The following is a 23635-nucleotide window of genomic DNA, read 5'->3' as shown; positions in this document are numbered from 1 at the left end:
TCCCATTACCTGCTGCTTTTTCAGCTGTCATAGCAAGGTCACCTGCCCATTTTCTCCTGTCTCTGCTCATGCTTTTCTTAACTTCTCTATCCTTATTCCTGTATTCTATTTTCAGGTTCTGTTTGCTTCTGTCTGACTTTGCCTTTTCCACATTGCTTTTCAATCTCATTCTCTCCTCAACCAGTTCCCAACACTCCTTACTGATCCATGGTTTTTGTCCCCTCTTTTTGTAACCCAGCACTTCTTTTGCTGTTTCATTGTAAGATTTCTTAAAATGCCACCACTTTCTGTCCAATATGTCTTTCGATTCATCATAATCTTGCAGCACATCATAGTTGTTTCTTATCTTTAATGAGAACTGTGTTTTGATAGCTGGTTGTTGCAGTTTGATTACATAAAATTTCTTTCTATTCTCCTTGGTATTTTGTTTTCTCCTTAATTTCAGTTTGATTTTTGTTTGCACAAGTTGGTGGTCACCTGCAATATCTGCACCCCTCATGACTCGGGTGTCCATTATTGGTGTCCCATGTTGTTTGCTTACCATCACGTGGTCGATCTGGTTCTTTGCCTTTCCTCCTGGGGAGGTCCATGTTTGCTTATGTATTACCTTATGTGGGAAAATGGTGCCAGTTATCACAAGATTATGGAGTCCTCAAAATTCAATAATCTTTTTTCATTTTCATTTCTATCACCTAATCCATGATTTCCAATGACACTCTCATATCCTACGTTGTTGTCTCCCACTTTGGCGTTAAGATCACTCATTTATTTATCAATAAGTCATGTTTGCAGACCTCATCGGCCACTGACTTATTTCTCAGAAAATCTTTCTTTGTCTTCCTCACTTGCATCATTGGTACGTTCAAAAGCTTGAATCACAGAAATCTTTACATATTTGGAGACAAATCTCGTGTATATTATCCTTTCATTGATTGGTTTCCATTCAAGTAGTGTTTGCTCAGCCTTATTGGACATCATAAATGCAATTCCATGGTAGTGCAAATTATCTTCTATCCCTGAAAATATAATATTCTCTCCAGAATTCAACTTGACTTTTGCATACCCTGTCCACCTACCTTCACTAAACCCCAATATATCAATATCGTACATAGCCATCTTCTTAGCAAGTTGAGTGGATTTACCAATCGTGTATAGTGTTCTTACAATCCAGCATTCTACATTAATTATTTATTTTGGCCTGGTTATCGATGTTGTCGGCCACTGAACGTCCTGTTGGCTTTGGTCCAGAAGCATCATACTGTTCAGAAATCTGATATCATCCTCCGAGATTTGGGTCGTCGCTTCATCATAACCATGACCAGCATCAGCTGGTATTTGAGTTTTGCTTGCAGTTTCCATAACAATAGTTTTGAACTGAACGGGTTGTTAGCACTCTGCAGTAGGTTTATTTTTGGGGTTTTCCTTCCCTTGGCGAGAGCCTTGTTGTTTCCGGGGTGGAGGTGAGGTTGACTGGTGATGGAGATGAGATTGACTTTGGTGCTCTGTGGTTCACCGGTAGACTACTATTTTTCGCTTTTCACCCATAATTGAGCTCGCCTGCCCCGACACCACTGGCTGTGATGACGAGCACATGAACACCTTCGCACACCAATCGCACCCCAGACCACCTCAGACCCCGATTTTTTTTTTAATGCCGTGAACAATTTATTTAATGTTCAGACCTTTAATGCCGTTTTTTAATGCCCCCCGACCCCCAGCTCTCTCTGTGCTCTGTCCCCCAAATATTCCTGCAGGTCGCACAAGATGTGCCTGCAACCCTCTTATGGTTAAACTGCCAAAATCAAGACTTTCTGCTCACCTTCACTCCTTCATTCCTCTTTTCTCCCGCCTCTGGAACAAACTCCCTCACTCTCTTCAATCCCACTCCACCCTCCAGGTCTTTAAAACAGCTGTTCACAACCATCTCTTATCTTCCCCCATCCAAAACCTTGATCTTTTCTACCCCCGCTAATTTCACCCCAAATCCTACACTTTTTTGAAATACCAACTTCTGTCCTGGAAGTCCTTGGTCTCCTTGTGTTTTATACCTCCCCCCCCCCTCCCTTCCCACGCCTCCTCCCCCCAAGCCCTCTCCCTCCCACACTTCTCCCTGCTCTCAAATGTTGTGTTTGTGTGCTTCCCCTTCTCTCCCCATCTTGTCTTCTGCTCCCTCTTTTTATATATTTTGTTTGTCTGGTTGATTTGTTTGTGAAATAAATGTTAGTTCTTTCACGAGCCTCGATTCAGTATACAAAAAAAAAAAAAAAAAAAAAAACTTTGTACATCATGGGTGATGAATGCACATCGGATTTTTATGTGAAAAAATCAAAAATATTTTTTCACATAAAACGGCTTTTTTGCGCGCAAAAAAATTATTTTGCTATTTTTGGAGAAAAAAAGAATTTCGCCCTTTTTTGGGAAAAATAAAATAAAATGCCCTTTTTGGTCGAAAATGTCTGGCAACGCTAAAAAAAATTAGGGAATTTTTCGAAATTTTAAACTGCGATCGAAATTTGTAACTGCGATCGAAATTTTTAACTGCGATCGATCTCAAAAACAAAACGTTGCGTCCACTTGCGTGCGTTGCATCCCCAGCGTGTACAGCAGTGAGGCGGTGTACTACAGTGAGAAAGTGTACACAAAGTGTGAACAAGTCTCCTATCAAGATGAGTGCTGCTCTTCATGACAAGTGGCTGAAGGAATTCAACGCTGGCGGCGATGGGGCCACCTTCAAGTACGTGTCGAGTGACACGGCTTTCTGTCGAGCTTGTGAAAAGACTTTCCGGGCGAAGCAGAAGTCTGAGCTGGCCCAACATGTCCGAGGAGACCGCCACAAGAGCAACCTGGCCTTGAAGAAGAAGAGGACAGTCACGCAAGCCACCATGGAGGACTTTGGTGGCGGAAAGAGGCACAAGTGCGACGTCGTGGCTCAGGAGCTGTGCCAGGCCATGCTGGCCGCTGGCATCCCATGGTCGAAATTGGAAAACCCTGCCCTCCAGTCGTTCCTGGAGAAGCACATCACTCTCCAGATCCCCGATGAAAGCTGGATTCGAAAGCACTACCTCGACAAGTGCTATGACGAGGCCTTGGCGGGGATCCGTGCCGACCTCGGACAGCAGCCCATCTGGCTGTCCGTCGACTAGACGACCGATTCAGCAGGTCGATATGTGGCCAACATCATCGCGGGACGCTTGTCCAAGGAGGGGTACTTTCGTCCCCACCTCGTCCAGTGCATGTTTCTAGAGAAGACCAACTCCGGGGAGATTGTGCGTGCAGTCAATGACACGCTGCGCTATCTTTGGCCTGATTTCAAGCCGGAGTGCCTCAAGGTCCTCGTCAGCGACGCCGCGGCCTATATGATCAAGGCTGGCCATGCCCTGAAGGAACTCTTCCCGGACTTGCTGCATGTGACTTACGTTGCCCACGCGCTCCACCGTGTCTGCGAGACAGTCCGAGAAATGTTCAAGGACGTCAACGACCTGATTGCCACGACGAAGAAGGTGTTCGTCAAAGCCCCGTCGCGTGTTGTCTTTTGGAAGGAGCAGCAGCCCAATCTTTCTCTCCCCCCGGAGCCCATTCTGACTCGGTGGGGGACGTGGATCGACGCCGCGGTGTTTTACGCCGAGCACTTCGAGGCCGTCAAGGACATTGTGGACCAGCTGAACGATGACGACGCGATGGCAATCCGGAGTGCCAAGGACCTGTTCGGAAAGGCGGACATCAAGCTCAGTTTGGTCTTCTTAAATGCCCACGTGTCGTTCATCCCGAAGATCCTTAAGCAGCTGGAGGAGGCCGACATGGAGCTGGCCAAGGCCTTCCAGCTCCTTGATCAGGCCAAGGAGGAGCTCGAAAAGATCCGAGGCTGCCGTAAGGAGATCCTGCTCACCAAGTTCAAGGCGGTGATGCAGCGCAATCCCGACATTGGTGTGCTGAGGACAGTGGCTTTGATCCTGGATGGAGATCAGCACGGATCTGAGGTTGGTGTGCCGGCTGGAGTCAAGCTTGCTGACATCCCCCTCTTGAGGTACTGCCCCATCGTCAGCGTCGACGTGGAAAGGTCCTTCTCCGTCTACAGAAACGTCCTCACCGACCACCGACACCGCCTCACCAAGGAGAACATTACCAAGATAATGATTTCAAACACCTACTTTAACCGTTCCTAAAAGGGTCTTGTCAATTTCTTCTAGTCCTCTACTTATCAAACAATGCGGTTGCAATAAAGGTACCTGAACGTCATTTTTTACCTGTTTACTAGCCCAGAGTGCTTAATGTTGTGCAGGAAAAAGCTTACCATTTTTTGTTCTTTTTTTGACTGATTTCTGAAAAACTTGGTAATAATAAAAAATGAATAAAACGGGGGAAAAAAATATTTCGGGATTCTTTCACATAAAAAAAAAAAAATTCCGCTTTTCAAAACATAAAAGGCCTATTTTCTTAACATAAAAATCCGTAGTCTAGTTATTACAGCGTACAAATAGTGAAGTAGAAGTCTCGTATCGGCTTCTTGTGTTGAGAACAGACTTTGGATTTGCAAAACTTCCTCATCATTGCTATGCTTTCCAATAGAATGACACTCAATGCCATGTCCAACAATAATTGTGATGTCATCAATCAGCTTCCCAGTCTTGCACCACTGTTTGAACAAAAATTGTAGCAGATTTTCCTGGTTGTCACCACAAGATCGAAACTTGGACCATTGTTTTGGAGTCCTCTGGTCAGGAGAAAATATTTCACTGATCTGGGTCCCCTCCCTCTGCTCGTCTTTCTCTTTCAGCATTATTTATGCTGTCAGACATGTATCTGTCTGGAACGAAGTGCACAACTTTGGACTTGTTCATCTTTCTCTTTTTCACAAGAACTTTCAACATTTCATCAGCAAACTGTCCAAATGTTGGCTGTGGTTTGACGACTCTGATGAGTGCCATCGAATCCCATACCCACATTGAGCCAAATGGGATCTCCTCAACTGATCCCTCCAGGAAGTGCATGAGTTTGTCTTTGTTGGTTTTCACAGGAGAGCCATCATGGTTTGCCAGTGGTGCAGGAAATGGACCCAATTAATGAACCAGCATCTCTTTTATGTCAACCTTTCTCACTGAACCAACAACAATCAGCCTGCGGACAGATCCTGGTCAGCTATCAAGGCGATTTATTTACCCTTCACTTTTGTTATGGTGGAGTTATCTGTATCCTTGAAAGTCTTCAGCTTCATCTTCGTCATGGTGTCATGAAAACCAATATCATTTGATTGAAGTCTCTTCTGGCAGAATGTTGTGAAGGCAACTTCACCTTTTTCCTTAGCCTCATGAAGGTCTGCAGCGACAGGTCTGATGCAAGCTGACCTGATGTTATGTAAAACAGCTTGTCTCATTCTAGTGAAGGGTCAAAAGGGTTGCCCATATTTTGAATTGTATCCATGATGTTCTGTATGTTCTTCTCATCATGCTTTATTCGTGTTCTGTCTAAGTCAACACGGGCCCGACATGAAGTGTCACAACCAACCATCGCCATCTCCTGACAATTTCTCGTAATGGCAGTTCTTTCATATTTTAATAATGTCCATCTGTGCACTGCACCCTTCTTGAGTGTGAATCCAGTCACTCATCCTTTTGTCTTGGAGTCTCGGTTTGCAGTTTGCTCAATTATTTGGTCACAACCAATTTGAGCAAACCCATGCTTCTGTTGTGTTTGCGCAACAAAATTCCCAGCTTGAAACTCTGCAAAGATGTCAGGGTGACTGTCTCAAGCAGCACATCTCAAACCAATACGATGTTAGATACCTTGCATTATTGATTCTGTCATATGAAAAGAACCAAGGTGGAATGGAACGGATGCTCGACAGGTGAAGGTTCCAACTGGCTTGCCTTGTAGCCCTGATGAATAGAAGCAAGTCATCAACCATTGGAATATATATGCTCCAGAAGTGGGACGTCTCAATATTCAGGTTGTCCATGATGAATTCTCATAGCCACCGACAAGCTCCTGAAATTTCTTTGAGTTGACACGGTTGTCAAAGTCTTCAGCTGGGAATGCCTTCTGCAGGTAAATTGCAAGCTGGGAAGTGACATTTCTCTCCTCTTCTGATACAGTATCCCAGTATGACTGCCATCGGAGTCATTGCAGTGCTTCACAAAGTAATTTGTGAGATCTCATGCTCCTGTTCTAATGATGGCCACTTATTACTCCCCCGAGAGACCTTGTAGCAATCACTTCAGACTCTATGATAATGTCCTGTAAGCCAGCATCAGAATATCGCTTTCCAATACTCATTAGGCACAACATCATCTTGAATGACTCATTAGGCACAACACTGGCAGCAGCATCCATGTTGATGTCTGCTGCTGTGGGTGGCCAGATCAGCTGAGGATTGGCACAAGTTCCATCCGATATTTTGAGCCTTTGAATAAATGGCCTTGTCCATGACTACAACAATCTTACTGAGACCAAACTCATCTGCTATGGCAAGGCTGCGGCATAGGATCGTGTACACTGTGTTTAACTGAGTTAAACTGAGGACTGGCATCTATGACAGGTAAGTAGCCAATATTTGTTTGTGTTGAAATAGCACCTCTTTTAAACAATGTGTTGAAACCAGTCCATCCAGGTAAGACACTTTCATTCAGGTTTGCCGTCTTTGTGAGAAAGTATGCGCTATCGATTTTCCATGCAGTTTATTGGACATGGATATGCTTCTCCATGTCCAGTTGGACATTCTCAGCATATTTCCTGGGCCCTTTCCTTTGCCCTTCATGATAGAATTCCAGGTTGTTTGATGGTGGCTGTCGGGTTTGTTTCCTCTTTTTCTGCACAGATCTTGCTTCATCATGAGAGTCATCAGTGAATACCCGCCTTTGAATTATTATACCATTGTAATTGTGGGTGGTTCCTCTGCCAGATAGTTTCATCGCCGAACTCATTGTTATCCCATACAATCATTGTATGGATATTTGGCTGGATATTTGGAGGTATGAAATGCTCTCCTTGCTGAATCTGAAGTTGGGCCAGGGCTCTATCGTGTTCAAGGACCTGGGAATTGGAAGTACAATGTCCCAGGCCATTCAACAGCCCGATAAGCTGAGCAGATCAAGTTACGTGTCCAACTGATATAGCCAACGCAGTGCTTTGGCATGAGCCTCCTTCCATTGAATGCAATGTTCATTGTATCCTGGCAAGTTAAAATAATCTTCTTGCTTCTATCTTCACAAACATTTACACGTGCAATTTATTGAGGAAGTTCATCGGATGCTCCTGTTGACCATGCCATGAAGTTCAATGACTCATTAGGCACAAGACTTGCAGCAGCATCCATGTTGATGTCTGCTGCTGTGGGTGTCCAGATCAGCTGAGGATTGGCACTAGTTGCAATGATCCTCCTCTTCAGTGATTGTGCAGCATGGTAAAGAACTCTATAGTTATGCCCTGCATTCATATGAGATGTGGTTTCATTATGGTTTGTGTCCGAGTCATCTGTCTCATCCATGCTTACATCAGAGGAGAGTGGGAGAGCAACCTCCTCGACCACCTCGTCTGTGGACAAATCTTCCACAAACACGAACTAAATCACTTTCGTTGTGCGAGATTATCTCAAAAACATCAAACGGGTACGTCTTCTGAAGTATCCTCTTCAGATAAAAGGATTTGTATCCAATATGTAACTCCTCTCCCTCACATACATATTTCTTAAATGAAGATAGTAATTTCTTATCTCCGAAAAAGAAATTAGATTGTCTGCACATTCGTGCACACTGTGCATGCAATGCAGCATGCCATGTTGTGATGTTCCAACAACGTGTTCATGCACACTCTGTACGACTACTGTGATTGGCTAATTTTGTGGAGCCTCTGTTACAACCATAATGATTGGTCGAGTAAGGCTTACAATGACGTCATTATTTCAGAAAAATCGTCTGCTGTGAAGGTAATTTTATCATCCTTATTATCAAACTTGTGAAAAAATGTGCAGGTTTTAAAAATGAGAACATTCTTAAGTGTTCTAAGAAATCTTCCAGCTGATCAAAAAAGTTAAAATAAAGTACTTCTCTGATGCAGACCGGGGAAAGTAAGAATTTGAGGGCTCGGCCCATGGGCTAAAATGTTCTATTTGTGAGGAGGATTTTATGAGGATCTAAATGGAGCTTGAATTTCCATAGTGCAACCCACGCTGGAGTGCTTGCATAAAAAGTGCTCTGACTGTGGGGAAGGTTTTGCTGATAAAGGTTTGTTAAATTCACATAGCAGTACCCATACTGGGTTGTTTGTGCCACCCTTGCAAGCGATCCTCAGCAGTCGGCAAGGTATTCAGTGAACCAGTAAGGAGAAAGCTATCGTGAAAGCGTACAGCGCTTTTGGGCATCTACCTTGTCAGCACAACTTCTCAGAGTACCATCTGCAACCCCTGACAACCAGCCGTTACCCCAAACCCCTTGATGAAAGCCATACAGTTGGCTGTCACCAGAATGTCCAGAACAATGACTGCAAACTAGTGACCTAAGGCAACAAAAATCCCAAAATTCTAAGCCCATGTGCGTCCTCAAACTAAGCTTAAAGAAAAAGATAGCTTAAAAAAAAAATGTAAAATTTATCAATTTGGTTCTCTATATTTTATTATAATAGAGCAAAGGTATATGGTTATGTCGTTATGTCGTTTTGTTTATATGCGACCAAAACGTCTTCTTATTCTTCAAATAAAATTAACACCTTCTGAATTAACCCTCTTAATTACATTTTGACTAATTACGTTTAGTTTAGATATGTATTAACAATAGCAATTATAGAATTTGAATGTGATTATTGTTGCATGTGTATCTTCTTTTATTATAATAGTAATATTATAATAATAGTTATTTTAGTTGCAGAGCAAACGTATTTGGTTATGTTTGTATTCGACCAAAACGTATTCTTCTTCTGCAAATACAATTAACACCCAAAACACAGTCCGTGAACTCTTAATTACGTTTCGACTGCTGAGACCCCTCAGACCCTTGACTTCCCACGAATACCACCAAGACCCCTGAAGACACAAAATGCCCTGAAGACCCGAAACACCCCAAAGACCCAAAATACACTTGAAGGCCCTGAGGCTCAAAAAGACCCAAAAGACCCCGAAGACCCAAAATACCCAAAATGCCCTGAAGAACCAAAATACTCCGAAGACCCAAAAAGACCCCAAAATACCCTTAAAGACCCAGAGGAACCATTAGGCCCAAAAGCCCCTGAAGACAGTGAAGACCCCAAATACCCCGAAGTTGCTTCTGATATGAAATCTTTCCTCTTCTCCAATGGCTTGATCTCTGATCATCAATTTGGTTTCAGACCAGGTCACTCTACTCTGGACATGCTGCTTCTGCTGTCTCAACAATGGATGGAGGTCCTCAATGCCAAACAGGAAATTAGAGCTGTCTCCCTCGACATATCACGTGCCTTCGACACGGTCTGGCACCCCGCTCTGCTCACCAAACTCTCCTCCTTTGGTATCCATGGAAATCTCCACGCATGGCTGGCGGATTTCCTCTCTAGTCGTCGTCAACGTGTGGCCCTGAATGGGTTTCTCTCATCTCCTCTTCCTGTTCAGGCTGGAGTTCCCCAAGGCAGTGTTCCGGGCCCCGTGCTTTTTCTGGTCTTCATCAATGATCTCTCTGACTCTCTCGAAAATCCTCTCTATCTCTTTGCTGATGACTCCACTCTCTGCCGCTCCATTCCTCTTCCCTCAGATCGGCAGTCTGCTGCCTCCTCACTCTCTGAAGACCTGGACAAAATCACAGACTGGTCAAACAAGTGGAACATGTCTTTCAATCCTGACAAATCTCACACTCTTACTATGTCTCTCCGAAAAGATCAACTGGACAACCCTCCCATCTACTTTCTCAACAATCCTCTCCAAGAAGTTCTGTCGCTCAAGATTTTGGGTCTCACTATCTGCCATGATCTTTCTTGGGAAAACCACATTTCCAAGCTGGCCTCCAAAGCCAGTCGCCGACTGGGCATCCTCCGTCGTGCGAAGTCCTTCCTCGGCACACCTGAGCTCCTCACCACATACAAGGCTTTCATCCGCAGCTCAATGGAATACTGTTCTCCCCTATGGGCCGGTGCTCCTGCCTCACACCTAGCTCGGCTTCACGCTGTTGAAACCAAAGCTTTCAGAATTATTGGAATCTCCCGCGATGAAGCTATCTCTGAGGGCCTTTCACTCACTCACCGCAGGCAGGTAGGTGGTCTTTCTGTCTTCTACCGACTCCTCTCCGGCCTTGCACCCCCAGCTCTCTCTGTGCTCTGTCCCCCAAATATTCCTACAGGTCGCACAAGATCTGCCAGCAACCCTCTGATGGTTAAACTGCCGAAAGCTCGGCTCTCCGCTCACCTTCACTCTTTCATTCCTCTTTTCTCCCGCCTCTGGAACAAACTCCCTCACTCCCTTCAATCCCACTCCTCCCTCCAGGTCTTTAAAACAGCTGTTCACCACCATCTCTTATCTTCCCCCATCCAAAACCTTGATCTTTTCTACCCCCGCTAATTCACCACAGATCCACCTTGTTTGAAATTCCAACTTCTTTCCTGGAAGTCCTGGCAGTGTCCATATGTTTTATACCTCTCCCACTGCCCCCTTCCCACGCCCCCCCCCCCCCCAAAGCCCTCGCCCTCTCTCAGATCTCTCGATGTCTCCATGTCTCTCGGTCCCTGCTCTCAAATGTTGTGTTTGTGTCCTTCCCCCTCTCTCCCCATCTTGTCTACCGCTCCCTATGTTATATGTTTTATGTGTCGGTTTGTCTTTCTGTGTGATTAATGTTCGCTCTTTCACGAGCCTCGATATTGTATACAAAAAAAAAAAAAAAAAAAAAAAAAAAAAAAAAGTCCCAAAACACACCAAAGACCCAACATACCCTTAAAGGCCCAGAGGATCCAAAAGACCCTGAAGCTCCAAATGGCCCTGAAGACCCAAAAGACACCGAAATGGTCAAAGATGCCTATCCCTCTGAAAAGACATGTGGTGAGGCGCGCGGAATGCGCCAAGTCACGCTAGTTCTCCTATTGGAGAATTATTGAAAAATCTATGCCAAACACTCAAATGGTAACAGAACTTAATCTCTCAATCTGATGTTGGATCTCATCTTATCTCTTTCAGGGTCTTCGTTAGGTTGCCAGCTTGTAATTCTTGTCTCTGTTGTTGCCATGTATCCAGCCAAATTCCATTTAAGTTTTTTGATTGTGACCAGTGTTTAGGAATTTTGTTTTACATCTGATTTAGTTGTTTTTTACTTGTCCCTTTTTGGTTTTGCTCAGATGGCATCTTTCCATGGCAGTTTGAACCTCAATTTTTACTCAATCTTTGCTGTAGTCCATGTTTCATTGCTTTGTGTGATATGGGGAGAACACCCTTGTTGTAAAATTGTTTATCAGAAGAGGACTTCTGCCTATGTTTTTCATGAAACTTGAATTTGTGATGCGTTTTGCAATAAAGAGAGGTCCTCAAAGCACAAATGCAGTGTCTGTTTTATTGTGAAAATGTAAATCACATTATGATCAATTATTAGTCAGTGAAGAGTTTGGAGTTGTCCATATCTCCAGAAGTAATCCTGATCAAACCGAGAGTTGTTCACCAAACCAGTTGAAAGCCTTACCAGTTGAAAGCCAAAAGCCTTACCAACCAAACCAGTTGAAATCATTTACCATCATGACTGCACTTCATGCCATCACTGATTGCTTCCAAGCACCTTGGTGACACAGGGACCAATGTGGAAGGCCTTACAGCTGGTTGCTCCCACATTTTTGTCAACATCAATAGTAATGCATCGTTTATGGATGGAATACCTTCAAACACAGACATCCAAAAAAGTGAAGAGTGAACGAACCCCTCTCCCCTCCCCCCTTCCCCACCCCCTCTCCCCTCCCCCCTTCCCCACCCCCTCTCCCCCAAAAAGGTTGACATTCAATTGGATGTGACCAGGACATAATGAAGTCTAAAAAATTCTTGGAACTTGCAATTCCAAAACATTCTTGCAATTCCAAAAACAGATCCTTGCAACTCCAGACCAATCATCCTGCTCCCAATCATCCGCAAGGTCATTCAATCCATCATGACTTCTGACATTCAATCCTTCCTCTTCTCCAATGGCTTGATCTTAGATTAATTATCAATATGGATTCAGACCAGTCCACTCTAATCTCTACATGCTGCTTTGGCGGTCTCAGCAATGGATTGATGTCCTCAACACCAGACAGGAAATCAGAGCCGTCTCCTTTGACATATATCGTGCCTTTGATAAGTTCTGGCACCCCACCCTGCTCACCAAACTCGCCTCTTCTGGCATCCATGGAAATCTCCACGCATGGCTCACAGATTTTCTCCTGTCGTATTCAACGTGAGGCTCAAAATGGAATTCTCTCATCTCGTCTTCCTGACCAGGCTGGAGTTCCTCAAGGCAGTGTTCCTGTCCCTGTGCTTTTTCTCATCTTCATCAATGATCTTTCTGACCCTGGGAAATCTGTATATTTTTGCTGATGGTTAAATCATCCATCACCCTCTGCCGTTCCGTATCTCATCCCTCAGATCGACAGTTCCGGGCAAAAAGCAGCCTCTTACCTCTGTAGACTTGGATAAAACCCTCCTATCTCGTTTCCCAACAATCCTCTTCAAGCCTTTTGGTCTCGCTATCTGCCATGATATTTAATAATAATAATAATAATAATACATTTATTTTATATAGCGCCTTTCAAGAAGCCCAAAGGCGCTTTGACAGAGTACAAAAAACAAGTGCAAAAAGACAAAAATCAATAGGTAAATAATCAAAGCAAAAGGAAGGAGAAGGAGAAGAGATAGTCAGGGGTTAAATGCTGTGGGTTGTTAAATGTTGAATGCAGTGTTGAACAGGTGGGTCTTGAGTGATGTTTTGAATGTGGTGAGTGAGGAGGAGTCTCTGATGGTGTGAGGTAGTGAGTTCCAGAGGGTGGGAGCAGCGATGGAGAAGGCCCTGTCCCCCCAGGATCTGAATTTGGGCCGGATGGGGGGGGGGGGTCAGGAGGTTGGTACCAGCAGAGCGGAGATTGCGGGTGGGAGTGTGTCTGGAGATGATGTCAGTCAGGTAGGATGGGGCCAGGTTATGGAGGACTTTGTAGGTCAAGAGGAGGATTTTGTACTGGATTCTCTGGGGGGTGGGGAGCCAATGAAGCTTGTAAAGGACGGGGGTGATGTGGTCACGGGTCCGGGAATGGGTGAGTAGACGGGCAGCGGAGTTCTGAATGTATTGGAGTTTATTAGTGATTATTGAGGGTGAACCATAGAGGAGGTTCACCTCCTCCGCCCCCCCCCCACCCCCGCCCCCACTGTACTCTATGCAATATTAGGTGCACCACAATGCCGCCCTGAAGGCACCTGGTACCTGGAGGTACCTGGTTTTATACATTCAATGTTCAGGGTCTTTTTGGTGTTCGGGGTCTTTTCGGTGTTCGTGGTCTTTTCAGTGTTCATGGTCTTTGGGGTCTTTTGGGTCTTCGGGATCTTTTGGGTCTTCTGTATCTTTTTTGTGTTCAGGGTATTTTTGGTGTTCAGGGTCTTCAGTGTCTTTTCACCTGGTACCTGGAGGTACCTGGTTTTTTATATTCAACGTTCAGGGTCTTTTCGGGGTTCGGGGTCTTTTTGGTGTTCGGGGTCTATAGGGTCTTTTCAGTCTTTTGGGTATTTGGGGTATTTGGGGTCTTTAGAGTCATTGGGATCTTCTGGGTCCTTCTGGGTCCTCTTTGTCATTTGGGTCCTTAGGGTTGTTTGGGTCTTTTGGGTATTTGGGGTCCATTGTGGCTTCAGGGTCTTTTTAGTCTTTTGGATGTTTAACAGTCTACAGGGTATTTTTGGTCTTCAGGTATTTTGGGTGTTTGGGTCTTTTGGGTCTTCCCTAAAATTTGGGTCTTTGGGGTCCTTTGGGTCATTGGGCTATTTTGGATCCTCTTTGTCATTTGGGTATTTGGGGTCCATTGGTTATTCGGGGTCCTTCAGGTCTTCTGGGTCTTTAGTATCCTTTGCGTCTTTAACAGTCTACAGGGTATTTTGGGTCTTCTGGGTAGTTGGGTCTTTTGGGTCCTCAGTCATTTAATTATTTTAACCGGTTGACACAGTCGTGTTCAAAGATTGCCCATTTAAACCCACCCGCCCCCCTCCCACCCCCATTCCCCAACTCAAATCCCTCCGAAAGCTCAACTCAAAGCCTTCAAAGCCGACCCTTATGAAGGGGGACAGACACACACACACACACACACACACACACACACACACACACACACACCTGGTTTTTTCATTTCTGTTCCTCACAATTCTATCCCTCTCTTTCATTCACTGACACACACACACACGCACACACACACACACACACACACACACACACACACACACACACACACACACACACACACACACACACACACACACACACACACACACTTAATTAATAATGAATTGTACAGTATCGGTTGTTCCTAAACTTAAATAATTTAAAGGATTGTTGTAAATGATGTTAATTTTACAACATCCCATATTCAACTTTATTTAATTTTTAAACCTCAAACATAGTTCCTCCACCGAAAGCAACCCGTAAGCAACTGACTAGTTTCCCGACTGCATGGATCATCAGCTGGGCACACACACACACACACACACACACACACACACACACACACACACACACACACACACACACACACACACACACACACACTGTGTTTTATATGGTAGAATTATCATATTGAAGAGCAACGAGTTCCCAAAGCTCCAGAAAACCACTGGGGGCTGGGTTCGAATCCAGGTATAAACTGAGACAACCGAGACAACCACCCAGGTATAAACTGCCGTCCTGGTGTTTCACAGGTAGGTAATTCATCAATGTGTTCAAATTTGTCCCTCGGATGGACGAAAAGCCTGACGTCCTATGTGCTAGCATTAGTTGGTGAACGTTAAAGATCCCACGGTCTCCTTCAAAAAGAGTAGGCAAGCTATCGCCGACATCCTGAACAAATTACACATTCCTGCTGAAACCCACGAGACACTCCTGTAAATAAGGTAAAGGTGCGACGAGCATTTGTTCGATTATCGGGAACACGTGACACCAGAATGGTTTCACCGACGTACTACGTCATCGTTTACGCAGCAACGTGATAAATAGTCATCACGACATGGAGTATTAAGGTGTGATTGAAAACCCGATCCACACCAGGTAACCCGGTGTATAACGCTTCTCCCATCATTTCTGAGTCGATTCCTCGAGCGAAGTGAATCACGTTCAAAGACCATTGTTGGATACCTGGTTAGTGGTTTATACGTGTACATCGGACAATGGCTGAAGTGTAACCTGGAGTCCCGATTCCCTGTCCTTGTACAACTCCATCATGTTCGACCGAACGAACTTTATAACAATCGGGACAGGTGATCTTGTCTCCCAGGAGGAATGTGTTGGGGGTTGTCGGTGGATTGTGTCGTCATAATGCACTGTGACGTCACAGACGGGTGTTTCAACAGTTCGTTTCTCGACTCGATAACAATAGGTAAACGTGATCTTGTCTCCCAGGAGGAATGTCTTGGGGGTTGTAGGTGGAACCTTTAGCTCATTACAATTTTACCTGGACCTTGATACAGTATTCGCTCTTTCATGAAGAACAACCGTTCGATTTGAACACCTGGAAGCACCTGCACAGGTAAGAAAAGGGGATTGGTGGGAGGGAGAGCAATGGGAATTTCATGTACTTCACCTGGACATTTACTCTCATGGCTAAAATGATCCTTCTTTACCGACGATCTTGAACATGTCCGGGATCGAATCCAGACCCAGGTATAAACTGCCGTCCAGGTGTTTCATGGTGTGGGAATAATTTGTGTTCTCCTAAATTAATTGCGAGTAATTGCGAAACACGTAAACAAAACCGAATACCTGTATCGCTTATTATGAACCAGCCGAAACCCGTGGAACATCCACGGAAGGGAGGATGTGGTGCATGGATAGAGTGTACCATTATGGATGGCATAGGGGATTTGCTTGTCCGAGTAAGAGTTAGGAAGAAAGATGAGAATGAAGAGTGCGTACATGAACAACGTATTTATTGCAATCTACTTAAATGACAACGCTACGATATACTTTTGAAAATATCACGTACCGTCTCGAAGTCAATGGCATCCTTTTATCTCTTGGTATACAACTCTGATTTCTACCTTATCGTGAACAGGGTAAAGCCTACTTTGATAATCATGAACGGTGGCAGATGCAGGAGTTGGTGAAACGAAAGGGGGGGGGGGGGTGCTGATCATGACCTACCCTACGCCAATATGACTAAGCCAGCTGATTCAGAGACAACGCAGGAATTGCAAAGTTACCATCATATTGAGTCAACTTACACACTGGCTAACACGTAGCAGCCAGTCTTTGAGGAACAATAAACTGCTCTATTCACGGTGCTTAAGTTAATCCTTCAAATCATTTAAAAACAACCCAAGTTCACGAAGCATGGCATACGAGGCCCGTTCAAAAAGTTCACGGAACGACGTACTCTCAAAGGTCTGAGGCCAAAATGTTTTTGTTTTTTTTCCCCTTACACAACGGAAACAACAACTGGATAGGTAGGGCCGAGGCCTACGCCTACGTTTCGTCACTCGGCGAAGTACACTTTGTTTTAAGCTTTCAGAAGCTGAAGCCTTGGTATTTATTGCTTTATATGATACTGATGGGCTGCTGATCGGTTTCACTTCGTTGTAATCACAGTATATGGAAGAAATGATGGTAAACCCACCTGATGAGGTTAGCGTACAGCACGATCGACGACACCGGCACAAATGGCGGAATGCATGCTCAGGATTGTCCACTCAGTGGACGGCTTGCTGTCGCCTCGACTGTCCAATCAGCGGATGGCTTGCTGCGCCTTCACCCAGCAGCCGCCAATACGATGGAGTCGTAAGATGGCGTCGTATCGGCCGTTAATCGGATGCTTTTGGGCCCCAACGTCGGCTAATTCAGATTTTTCGAGTATGGCTGTAGGTGATAAACAAAGAGCGCGGTTTGTAGATCGTAAATCCATTAGTGCCGTGGGCATCGGGTCACTGGGTGCGGCGTAAAAGGGATAACAAAGTCGAGTCCTTACGCTATTAATATATAGATGTTTAATTGTCCTGGAGAGATGATTTTACCTTCAAGTGAAATTACCTTCAGTGCAAGAACTCCATGTTTTTAATAAGCAAAAATACCTGTTCAGAGAATGTACCAAAGAAGGTATTTTATCTCTCCTAAGGTAATGTGCTCATTCTGGGATATGATTACCTGGACTCGGCTAAGACCATTAATCGAATTCCTCATCCTAAAAATCTGAAATTGCATGCACATGATCTATGACCCATTTGAATTGAAATATTAAATTTACGACATCATAGGTCACATGGTTTGGCAGGCATATTGGATTGAAGGAAAATATTAAATAATTATATCTCTGAAACTACTTACCCTATCAATGTGAAATTTTACAAACATCATCTCACACCATTGTTGCATATAGATTGATGCGAGAGATCGCCTTACCCTCCTCTTGGTGTTGGAGGGGGAGGGGGGAAGGAGATGCTGAAGATTGCCTTATCCACATCATGGATTGGTGGGGGTGGGGTGGGGGGGGGGGGAGGAGATGCTAGAGATTGCCTTACCCTCCTCTTCGGGGGTGGGGGAGATGCTACAGAACGCCTTACCCTCCTCTTAGGGTGGGGGGGGGGGGGGGGTTGTGGATACTAGAGAACGCCTTACCCCCCTTTTCGGGGGTGGAGGAGTTGCTCGAGATCGCTTTACTCTCCTCTTTGGGTGGGGGGGGGGGGGGAGGGGGGAGGAGGAGATGCTAGAGATTGCCTTACCCTCCTCTTCGGGGGTGGGGGAGATGCTAGAGAACGCCTTACCCCCCTCTTCGGGGGTGGAGTAGATGCTAGAGATCGCCTTACCCTCCTCCTAGGGTGGGGGAGGAGGATACTAGAGAACGCCTTACCCCCCTCTTCGGGGGTGCGGGAGATGCTGGAGATCGCCTTACCTCTTAAGGTGGGGGGGGGGGGGTGAGGGATGCTCTAGATCGCCTTGCCCTCCTCTTGGAGTGGGGAGGGGAGATTCTGGAGATTGCATTATCCTCCTCCAAGAGTGGGAAGGGGGAGGGGGGAGATGCTTGAGATCGTCTTTCCCTCCTCTTGGGGTGGGGTAGGGGGATGCTCGAAATCGCCTTACCCTCCTCTTGGGGTGGGGGGGAGAGAGGATGCTCGAGATCGCCTTACCCTTCTCTTGGGGTGGGGGGCGGGAGATGCTGAAGATCGCCTTACCCTCCACTTAGGGTGGGGGGGGGGGGGGGGGAGGGAGAGGATGCTCGAGATCGCCTTGCTTTCCTGTTAGTGGAGTGCGCGGTTCAGGGTAATTCTAAAGATGTATTTGTCCTGTTGGGCAGAGGGGGAGGGGAGGGACATGCTGGTGTTACAATGCTCTCTATTCAACATGCGATGTTTCAACAAATTTCTGTCCTCAACTCCAATCCTTCCCAGGGAAACTCTCATTTCTTGCACTGCATTAATGTATTATTTATTGCAAATAATCCATCGGACATAATCCATAACTGTGTTTATTGTAATCCTCTGTGTTGTTGATTTTTGTTCCCCCCGAGCTGGTGTCGTAAAGGAGAAAACAAAAATAAAAATGTGCTGTTACTGGAGGCTCGTAGACCAGGATTTCGGTTTCGGTGTTTCCAAGAACAGTCGATGGATGATTACAATCGAGGTCCGAGGAGGAGCGGAACGAGGCGGGGCGGGACGAGGCGTGGCAGTCCGGGAAGGGGCGGGGCGACGCGGGATGAGGCGGGGCGAGACGGGTCGGGGCGTGGCAGTCCTGGAAGGGGAGGAGCGAAGCGGCGTGAGAGGCGTGTGGCACTCCGAAGGGCTCGGCATTCTGGAAATGGTTCTGATGTTCTTTCGTTTTCTACTAGGTCAATATAAGGGTTCTGTGTAACTCCAAACTTCGTGCCAAGTCAACAATTGAAAAACAACTGAACTAAAGGTAATTATTCTCATGCGCCGTGAACGGGAGTGGTAAAATGGCCGAGCTGTGGCTTCAGTTCTTCATCTGACGCCAATTGGCCAATGAGCCATAAACTACCACGTGGTGGAGATTGGTGATGCCGAGGAGGTTGAAGAAGAAGATTGAATTGCCTGCACAGGAAGGATTCAACAACGACGAAAACCGACAGGTGATCTTGTCAACCTTGAACTGCAACTGTGACGAAGATACCCTTGATCGGATCGTATCGATCCGTGTCCTTTTTGTTTTCGTGTCTGAGACCTTTTGTCCGCCGTGCTCAGGTCCGTGTCCTTTTGTCCTCGGTGCTCGGCTCCGTGTCATTTTGTCCTCAGTGCTCGGCTCCGTGACCTTTTGTCCTCCGTGCGAAGCTCCGTGTCCTTTTGTCCTCCGTGCAAGCCTCCGTGTCCTTTTGTCCTCCGTGCGAGGCTCCGTGTCCTTTTGTCCTCCGTGCGAGGCTCCGTGTCCTTTTGTCCTCCGTGCGAGGCTCCGTGTCCTTTTGTCCTCCGTGCGAGGCTCCGTGTCCTTTTGTCCTCCGTGCGAGGCTCCGTGTCCTTTTGTCCTCCGTGCGAGGCTCCGTGTCCTTTTGTCCTCCGTGTGAGGCTCCGTGTCCTTTTGTCCTCCGTGCGAGGCTCCGTGTCCTTTTGTCCTCCGTGCGAGGCTCCGTGTCCTTTTGTCCTCCGTGCGAGGCTCCGTGTCCTTTTGTCCTCCGTGCGAGGCTCCATGTCCTTTTGTCCTCCGTGCGAGGCTCCGTGTCCTTTTGTCCTCCGTGCGAAGCTCCGTGTCCTTTTGTCCTCCGTGCAAGGCTCCGTGTCCTTTTGGCTTTTGTCCTCCGTGCGAGGCTCCGTGTCCTTTTGTCCTCCGTGCGAGGCTCCGTGTCCTTTTGTCCTCCGTGCGAGGCTCCGTGTCCTTTTGTCCTCCGTGCGAGGCTCCGTGTCCTTTTGTCCTCCGTGTGAGGCTCCGTGTCCTTTTGTCCTCCGTGCGAGGCTCCGTGTCCTTTTGTCCTCCGTGCGAGGCTCCGTGTCCTTTTGTCCTCCGTGCGAGGCTCCGTGTCCTTTTGTCCTCCGTGCGAGGCTCCATGTCCTTTTGTCCTCCGTGCGAGGCTCCGTGTCCTTTTGTCCTCCGTGCGAAGCTCCGTGTCCTTTTGTCCTCCGTGCAAGGCTCCGTGTCCTTTTGTCCTCCGTGCGAGGCTCCGTGTCCTTTTGTCCTCCGTGCGAGGCTCCGTGTCCTTTTGTCCTCCGTGCGAGGCTCCATGTTCTTTTGTCCTCCGTGCCAGGCTCCGTGTCATTTTGTCCTCCGTGCGAAGCTCCATGTCCTTTTGTCCTCCGTGTGAGGCTCCGTGTCCTTTTGTCCTCCGTGTGAGGCTCCGTGTCCTTTTGTCCTCCGTGCGAGGCTCCGTGTCCTTTTGTCCTCCGTGCGAGGCTCCGTGTCCTTTTGTCCTCCGTGCGAGGCTCCGTGTCCTTTTGTCCTCAGTGCGAGGCTCCGTGTCCTTTTGTCCTCCGTGCGAGGCTCCGTGTCCTTTTGTCCTCGGCTCTGTGTCCTTTTGTCCTCCGTGCGAGGCTCAGTGTCCTTTTGTCCTCCGTGTGAGGCTCCGTGTCCTTTTGTCCTCCGTGCGAGGCTCCGTGTCCTTTTGTCCTCCGTGCGAGGCTCCGTGTCCTTTTGTCCTCCGTGCGAGGCTCCATGTCCTTTTGTCCTCTGTGCGAGGCTCCGTGTCCTTTTGTCCTCCGTGCGAGGCTCCGTGTCCTTTTGTCCTCCGTGCTAGGCTCCGTGTCCTTTTGTCCTCCGTGCGAGGCTCCGTGTCCTTTTGTCCTCCGTGCGAGGCTCCGTGTCCTTTTGTCCTCGGCTCTGTGTCCTTTTGTCCTCCGTGCGAGGCTCCGTGTCCTTTTGTCCTCTGTGCGAGGCTCCGTGTCCTTTTGTCCTCCGTGTGAGGCTCCGTGTCCTTTTGTCCTCCGTGCCCTTTTGTCCTCCGTGCGAGGCTCCGTGTCCTTTTGTCCTCCGTGCGAGGCTCCGTGTCCTTTTGTCCTCCATGCGAGGCTCCGTGTCCTTTTGTCCTCCGTGCGAGGCTCCGTGTCCTTTTGTCCTCCGTGCGAGGCTCCGTGTCCTTTTGTCCTCCGTGCGAGGCTCCGTGTCCTTTTGTCCTCCGTGCGAGGCTCCGTGTCCTTTTGTCCTCCGTGCGAGGCTCCGTGTCCTTTTGTCCTCCGTGCGAGGCTCCGTGTCCTTTTGTCCTCCGTGCGAGGCTCCGTGTCCTTTTGTCCTCCGTGTGAGGCTCCGTGTCCTTTTTTCCTCCGTGCGAGGCTCCGTGTCCTTTTGTCCTCGTTGGCGAGGCTCCGTGTCCTTTTGCCCTCCGTGCGAGGCTCCGTGTCCTTTTGTCCTCCGTGCGAGAGTGTGTGTCCTTTTGTCCTCAGTGCGAGGCTCCGTGTCCGTTTGTCCTCCGTGCGAGGCTCCGTGTCTTTTTGTCCACCGTGCGAGGCTCCGTGTCTTTTTGTCCACCGTGCGAGGCTCCGTGTCTTTTTGTCCTCCGTGCGAGGGTCCGTGTCCTTTTGTCCTCCGTGTGAGGCTCCGTGTCCTTTTGTCCTCCGTGCGAGGCTCCGTGTCCTTTTGTCCTCCGTGCGAAGCTCCATGTCCTTTTGTCCTCCATGCGAGGCTCCGTGTCCTTTTGTCCTCCGTGCGAGGCTCCGTGTCCTTGTGTCCTTTTGTCCTCCGTGCGAGGCTCCGTGTCCTTGTGTCCTTTTGTCCTCCGTGCGAAGCTCCGTGTCCTTTTGTCCTCCATGTGAGGCTCCGTGTCCTTTTATTCTCCGTGCGAGGCTCCGTGTCCTTTTGTCCTCCGTGCAAGGCTCTGTGTCCTTTTGTCCTCCGTGCGAGGCTCAGTGTCCTTGTGTCCTTTTGTCCTCCGTGCGAGTCTCCGTGTCCTTTTGTCCTCCGTGCGAGCCTCCGTGTCCTTTTGTCCTCCATGCGAGGCTCCGTGTCCTTGTGTCCTTTTTCCTCCGTGCGAGGCTCCGTGTCCTTGTGTCCTTTTGTCCTCCGTGCGAGGCTCCGTGTCCTTGTGTCCTTTTGTCCTCCGTGCGAGGGTCCGTGTCCGTGTGTCCTTTTGTCCTCCGTGCGAGGCTCCGTGTCCTTGTGTCCTTTTGTCCTCCGTGTGAGGCTCCGTGTCGTTGTGTCCTTTTGTCCTCCATGCGAGGCTCCGTGTCCTTGTGTCCTTTTGTCCTCCGTGCGAGGCTCCGTGTCCTTGTGTCCTTTTGTCCTCCGTGTCCTTGTGTCCTTTTGTCCTCCGTGTCCTTGTGTCCTTTTGTCCTCCGTGTGAGGCTCCGTGTCCTTTTGTCCTCTGTGCGAGGCTCCGTGTCCTTTTGTCCTCCGTGCGAGGCTCCGTGTCCTTTTGTCCTCCGTACGAGGCTCCGTGTCCTTTTGTCCTCCGTGCGAAGCTCCGTGTCCTTTTGTCCTCCGTGCGAGGCTCCGTGTCCTTTTGTCCTCCGTGCGAGGCTCCGTGTCCTTTTGTCCTCCGTGCGAGGCTCCGTGTCCTTTTGTCCTCCGTGCGAGGCTCCGTGTCCTTTTGTGCTCCGTGCGAGGCTCCGTGTCCTTTTGTCCTCCGTGCGAGGCTCCGTGTCCTTTTGTCCTCCGTGCGAGGCTCCGTGTCCTTTTGTCCTCCGTGCGAGGCTCCGTGTCCTTTTCCACAAACAGTGATCGGTTCGGATCTTCTGAGGAAAAGGTTTGTTCGGAGATTCTCATTTTATTATTTATTCTGAGAAAGATCTTCTGCAAAACGATAATTTGAAGTGATTCTTCATCTATCTATAATTCCACTAATCTCTGTGTGTATGTTTGTTTGTTTGTCTGTGACCGCTGTTTCTCGACAACCACGGGTCCGATATACTTGAAACTTGCCAGGTATATTGCTGGGGACCCGAGGATGTGCCTTTTCAAGGTTTCATATTAATCGGACAAGTAGTTACCGAGCTATGTCCAAAAAACGATTCAACCAATCAGAGAGCAGCGAGTTATCACGTGTGCCGAATGTGGCGAACAGACTCTGCCTCGGACGGCACATTTGAGAGCGTATTCATTTATTTCACGTTGGCAAACTATGTTGCCGCTATGTTGGCGTTAAACTATGTTTTAAAACTAATTAAAACTAATTTGCGATTCTTTCGCTTTCCTGCGCTTTGTGCACGCTATGGCGATTTCTTTACCAAACTCTGCAAGCTGTTCGCTTTGGACCAAACCATTTCATGTAAATAGAGGGGGGTGGATTGTCACCGTACTCGCAAGCCGTTCGCTTTGGACCAAACCATTTCATGTAAATAGAGGGGGGGGATATAATTTTAGATATAGATATAGTACGGGCATGCCCTAGTAATATTAATAGAGAGATCGGGCGAACATGATGATTATACACAGCACGATATGACAAAGCGATGTGGATGGATTATGACGAAACTAGGGGGATGAGATGGATATCGGAGGACGGAGGATGCACGGAGGACAAAAAGCTGATTCGATTTAGGTTCAGGTCCGACTCCAAATCCGGTCTATTCGTGGATACAAAACGTTACCTGTTTATCCTGGTGGAGGTTTGTGCGATACCGAGTGTC

General features: G+C 47.4%; 1 protein-coding gene and 1 long non-coding RNA gene across 3 annotated transcripts in view; both read left to right on the top strand.

Moving 5' to 3' along the window:
- The first annotated feature begins 5616 nt into the window (after window positions 1-5616).
- On the top strand, window positions 5617-11475 carry LOC144889642 (uncharacterized). The gene is made up of 2 exons (XR_013621956.1): window positions 5617-9244; window positions 10849-11475. It is a non-coding gene; the product is annotated as an uncharacterized LOC144889642 (long non-coding RNA).
- A 7614-nt stretch (window positions 11476-19089) lies between these two features.
- The window catches only part of LOC137414364 (uncharacterized), a 41209-nt gene continuing 36663 nt past the window's right edge, over window positions 19090-23635 (top strand). For both annotated transcript variants that reach the window (XM_078770682.1, XM_078770683.1), the window contains exon 1: window positions 19090-19221. In XM_078770682.1, coding sequence (XP_078626808.1) covers window positions 19150-19221 — 72 coding nt within the window. In that variant the 5' untranslated portion in view covers window positions 19090-19149. The remainder of the gene's footprint in view (window positions 19222-23635) is intronic.

The sequence above is a fragment of the Myxine glutinosa genome, chromosome 1, assembly GCF_964187855.1.
Source record: "Myxine glutinosa chromosome 1, kmMyxGlut1.1, whole genome shotgun sequence".
NCBI lineage: Eukaryota > Metazoa > Chordata > Myxini > Myxiniformes > Myxinidae > Myxine > Myxine glutinosa.
The sequence above is the reverse complement of the archived record's forward strand: the minus strand, read 5'-3'. Positions and strand labels throughout refer to the sequence as shown.